We start from the raw sequence: 5,642 nt of genomic DNA, 5'->3' as shown, positions 1-5,642 counted from the left end.
TGCATGTGTGCATCTGTCTGGCCAAGAATACAGCTGGGCAGCCTGGAGAGCACCTCCTTGCAGGTAAGTCTATGGGGGGGGAGGCAGATTGAGGCCCCCACAGTCGGGGAGAGAGTGGGGCAGGGACTGGGGGTGCTGCCTAGCCAGGTTGGTTCATGGGACTGGGGCGTGGAGCAGGACAGCCGCAAATGGCTTGTGCAGGGGGTGTTGGGCCGTGGGGGGGGGAGAGGGTTCCCTGCCACTGCATGTACCTGCTGGGGGGCACATGTCCACCCTGATTTATGTGTAGGATGGGGACATATTTTAAGACAACTCTCCAAATACTTATAGAATCTATAAATGTAAAATCATAACGTTTTTAATTTTCCATTTATAGAATCGTGAATTCAGGTTACAATTAAGTAAACTCCATGTACCCATAACACATTTTAGTAAAACTGTAGTATCTAAACTTTGTGCATTAATTTTCTATCAGCTGTTTTTGTTTTATTCAAAAAACAATTTGAGTTGGAGGGAGGATAAATGTCCATAAAGGACACTGACAGATGTGGAAGGAAAAAAAACAAACCAACACTTTACTGAAAGAGGCATCACATCAGTTTGACCCGCCTTCCCAGCATCTGTATAGCTTGTGCACTTCAAGCAGGGTTTTTTTGCCATTTTTATCTAATAGTTGATTCAAACAGCTATTAGATTAAGAGTGCCAAAAAGCCTTGCTGAAGCATGTGAGCTATACAGATGATGGGCAAGCTGGGTCATACTGACACAATGCCTCTTCTGGGTGTGCACTGTGCTTGGCATGGGGGTGTACAGAGCTGAAAGTAAAGTGGCTATTTCTTTGGGATTTTTTTCCCCCCATGACTGTAAGCAGCCTTAAAGTCTAACCTACCTCATGGTAGTATCATTTAGACTCACCAGCATTTTTGTACATATTCTTTCTTCTTTGCAAATTAAAATGTAATTGTTTTTCTTATTTTAGGCTGTTGAAGAAGCATTTGTCCCTGTTATCAAACTGTGCTTTGATGGAATTGAGGTAAGGGTTAGCCAGTTTGCTTTCCCGACTATTGTTAAAATATTAACAACACTATTGTACAACTATTCTGGAATCATCTCTTTTGTATAACAGTTGGGTATTATATTCTTAGACTTGTCAGCAAGGAATCTTGAAGTACCTTACAAAGGAGGTTGGTATCATTTGCATTTTAGAAAGGGAGAAACAGGCTCAGCTATGACATGACTTACTTAGGTTTATCCAGCAAATTAGTGGCCCATTTCAAGAGTGAAGCAAGAGGTATAGTCGTGGGCTTTAGCTACTAAACAACATTGCCGCCCAGTCTTACTGTAATTGAATTATGCTTGAATCAGTGAAAAAATTGGGCACTCCATATAATTTCTTTTTACATGGAGGCCCAATTTTTTTCCTTTGATTCAAGTGTAATTCAGTTATATAAACATAGTATATCAGTGAAGTTGCCTGTTGAATGATGCAGCTATTGGAACTCTGCAGATCAGTAAACTGTTGTGACCTTTTAATGGTCACTGGCAAAAACTAACATTTGTCCAGAAACAAACTCAAAATTTGTTTTAAAGCAATGTTATGATGGAGAACAGAGATGTAACTGGTAGAGTTCATGCTCTGGGCAGCAGAAGTATGTAGGGTTTGCACCCTCAGATGCTTGGATGGAGGCAGGTGGTGTCAGGGCTCTGGCTGTCTGGTGGGCACATGATCCTGGCCTGAAGGAAGGTGTCCCTGCCAACATCAAAGTTTAACCCTTCCCTAGGCCTACAGCCACTATAGATTTATATCTAGATCGATGATGCAGAGCTGTTAATTTAGTAGTGGCTGCAGCAGCAGCAGCTAGCTCCTTAGCATGGGAGGGCAGGGCCCTGCTAGATTTTTTTTTTTTTTTCCCCCCCCCCCCTTCCTTCTGCAGCCTCGAGTGCCCTTGCCTCCTTGCTAGCAGCCCCCTTTTACTGAACTCCTGTGGTTTCTGCCCCAGTCACCCACCCTTAGTTACACTTCTGTGGAAGAAGTCATGTGGCTTTTTCATCTGTACTAATTAAAACAAATGTGTTGCTGACAGAAAATCTAGTAGTTCCTTTGATCCCAGTATATTCAAACTCCTGATAACATCTGCCACCAGGCCCTTCTGCCCTTGGTTTCACCTGCAGTAACCTAATGCTGTGGGATTAGACATATTTGTCCCTTCCCCTTGACAGAGAGGATGTGTATTGTGTGAGTGGCAGAATTATTCTCTCTCCAGCACGATTCTTCACTTATTTTGAAGTGTCCTATTCTCCAGGGTATTAGCTTGAAATTTCCTATAAAACAGCAGTGTAATCCAGACTTTCTTTTAAACTAAAATATAATTAAAAATGGCTTGCTTAACATAGATGATAATACCTTAAAGTGCAAATAAAGCCACGTTAAGAGAAAATAGAAAAATCAATAGTTTATCTTTGGAAAGCAGCCTTCTCACTTTTTATAATCAGCCTGTTGCTTTCTGTTGCTGATAAGATACCAGTTTACTGGGATCTGCAGATTTGTTATCAGATTCTTTCAACTGAATTGGGTAAATCCAAGGCCAGGTGATTTAAGGAATACTGAGCCATTAGCACAGAAATACATCCCCACATTTAATTCTTTTGAACCATGACACTGTTTCTATAACTTAGTTTAGCCTTGGAACATGCTCCCTTTATTCCTTCTAGCAGGTTATTTGGGTTTTTTTGTTTGTTTTTTTTATTGTACGAGTTGGAGAGGGTGCAGGGGGAGTGATCCCAACTTGAGAGAAGAATCCTCCTTTTGCATCTAGGAAAATTTCATGTCTGCTTTAGGAGTTGAGTAGCAGATCCCTGCCCCACAACTGTAACTGTTGCTCTAAGGTGTGGCTGGTATTGCACTTTCTGTTCTTTTACAGGTGACTTAATGTGTGTTATGTGAAAGAGGTAGACCACTGGTTCCCAACCTTTTTTAGACCACAGACCAGCATACTGCAGACTGGCAGCCAACCCTTTTTTATACTCTTTATGCTCACTTTTATACTTTGCCAGTTCACAGTATGCTGGTTAGGGGTGTGTGAAGTGGACACTATTCGGTTTGGATTCGGCCTGATTCAGGGGATTTGATTCGCTGATTTGAAACTCTGTCCTGATTCGATTTGGCCAAATCTGAATATTCAGTTCTGATTCTGAGAATCAGTGATACAGCCATAGACACAGCTTTATATGTTTTTTTCTATTAACCTTGAGGTACCAGGCATGGCTTCTGAATGCTGAGATGGTGGGGCAGATGGAGCATCTCATGGGAGTGTTGTGGGGGACGGGGGGTCACCTGCATGCTCGGTGTGGACTGGAAGCTGTGTCTACAGCCAAATCATCAAATGTCTCTGAATTGATTCAGAGGCTTCTGATTTGATTCAGAGAGATTAATGGGTCTCCTGATTCGATTTGGATTCGGCCACTGAATCAGGCCCAATCTCCTCCGAATCGAACAGGTGACTGAAGCTTCGCACACCCTTAATGCCAGTCACTTCTAGACTTCCAGTCTGGCAGCCAACCCTTTGCAGCCCGGGGGTTGGGAACCTCTGACGTCAGTTGTTTCTTCTTTAAAGTTTCTGTTTGTTTCTTTTTGCACTGACAGTTGTGCTGTCCAGAAGGTAGGTAGGCTGAAGTGCTCAATTTGTACAGACACTGGAGAGCCAAGTCAAACTGACACGCTTGCTCTGCCAGTGAAGTGCTTATTTTTCCCCTGTCCTCCCCACCCCAAATGGTCTGTCAGCAGCCTAAGTTTGAAAGGAGGCCTCTATATATAGGGATGATCCTAGATCACAGTTCAGTAAGACACTTGCTTGGAATACCAACAGGCCTCTGTTAAACATGGTTAAACTACACTTAGGGATAAAAGTAAATAGAGAAGGTACTCCTTTCATTTGTACTGGAAAAATATTTCTCACCAGCAAAACTTTTAAGTGAAAGGCCTTAGTTCTGTAGCCTAATAACGCCAGTGGAGCCTCTGGACTTCCTAATGAGATCAGTTTCCATGTTTATTTTGCCTTTTACTATGAAGATGTTTACAAAAGGGAAATTTCTTATTTCTTGATTTTATTTATTTTTTTTTAAATCTGTGAAAGAAAAAAGTAGAAAGCTATTTTATGTATGACTTCATTATGAAACAGTAATGTTCATAAATGTTTTTTTGAAATTTTTGTCCAGAGTTTAGTCCATGTCAGTTTCAAGCCTGAAAATCAAACTTAATTTAGTTGAAGGCAGAATTGAAAGCTTAATGCAACTATCAGTTTCTAGGAAGCCACTAGGAAAGACTTTTTTTTTCTTTAACATTATAATAGTGTAATGAGAATTTATTTTTAAAATATAGACTGTGTAATAGAAGTCTCCTTTGCATGGTAGATTGAGATATATCCTTTGTCTTTTCTTTTTCAAATTACTTTTGAATTGGAAACTTTAAAATAGATGCTTGAAACTTCCTTGCTTGTTCTTTGATAGTTTTTAAATGTCCTTAAACTGGCTGTAGGGCTCCATTGTCTGTCTTGCTCTTAGTGTGATAGTCTAAGGTATTTCATTTAAGCTAGGAGAAGCATGTTGTCAGGTATAATTAAAATTTAGCCTGGGCAAGTAAAACTCAGTGCTTGACTAACAAAATCCTAAGATGTTCTTTGTATCCTTGTCATATTAACTAGCATCTTCCATCTGAGGTTAAAAATACCAACTTGGCCTCCCAGTTTAGTTTCTTCTGAACATCATCAGTGAAATGGCAATAGTATCCTATACACAGCACTCAAAGTGTGTAGAGATGGATTTTGGTTCTGTCTTTGGAAGGACCTTTTAGAATAGTAGGATCTTAGGAAAGTAAGGTTGGAAGGGATTTTAAGAAGTAGTCTAGTCCATTTCCCTTTTCAAGGCAAGGTCTAAACTATTCCTGTTTTAAGTTTAGCTGTTATATATAGTGTAAATGGTCAAGTTGGCTAATTGTCAGTGCAAGAAATGGAAAAATTATGGCCAAAATTATTTCCTTTGCCCGTATCTATTTCAAATCCTTCCTGATCACCACTTACACACAGTTTGTTATGCAGTCCCTAGGTTTTATATTTTTAGATGCATACCATATTTGTAGTCCCTTATGCTGTTGGCATCTTGACATAGCTTGCCCCTGAAGGAAAGTCCAATAAGCTAATGCACTTTGACTTCATACTTTTAGTGTATCTTGTCAATATAGTCACAACTTTTATAATTTAAAACTCGTGCTCTACTACAGTGGGTACATGTAGAGCCACATTTGCCTGTTAAGTTGGAGTGCTTGATTTCCCCCTGTCCCCATGGAGCACCTGATATTTTTATTTTTATTTTTTGATGGCTTGCCAAGATTTTGGGCCTCGTCGTTTTCTCATCAGACACATTTAAGTCAAAGTGCTTCCCTTAGAAGTCATGGAGCTTCTGGAGGGGCTGGACGTGTTCCAGTCAGCGGGTCCGGATGCTCTCCACCCCAGGGTGTTGAGGGAGCTAGCTGGGGTTATTGCAGGGCCCCTGGCACGGCTCTATGAGCGATCGTGGTGCTTGGGCCAGGTGCCAGATGATTGGAAGGTAGCAAATGTGGTCCCCATCTTCAAGAAGGGGAAGAGGGA

The 5,642-nt window shown here is 41.0% G+C and overlaps 1 protein-coding gene across 4 annotated transcripts in view; it reads left to right on the top strand.

The window, feature by feature from the left end:
• The window catches only part of PAPOLA (poly(A) polymerase alpha), a 105,489-nt gene that overhangs the window by 43,249 nt on the left and 56,598 nt on the right, over nucleotides 1-5,642 (top strand). For all 4 annotated transcript variants that reach the window (XM_019518602.1, XM_019518600.1, XM_019518599.1 and 1 more), the window contains exon 6: nucleotides 980-1,033. In XM_019518602.1, coding sequence (XP_019374147.1) covers nucleotides 980-1,033 — 54 coding nt within the window. The remainder of the gene's footprint in view (nucleotides 1-979; nucleotides 1,034-5,642) is intronic.

This window comes from Gavialis gangeticus, unplaced genomic scaffold, assembly GCF_001723915.1.
Source record: "Gavialis gangeticus isolate Ggan-Ray unplaced genomic scaffold, GavGan_comp1, whole genome shotgun sequence".
Classification (NCBI taxonomy): Eukaryota; Metazoa; Chordata; order Crocodylia; family Gavialidae; genus Gavialis; species Gavialis gangeticus.
Note: the sequence above shows the minus strand (reverse complement) of the source record. Positions and strands in the feature narration are given on the sequence as shown.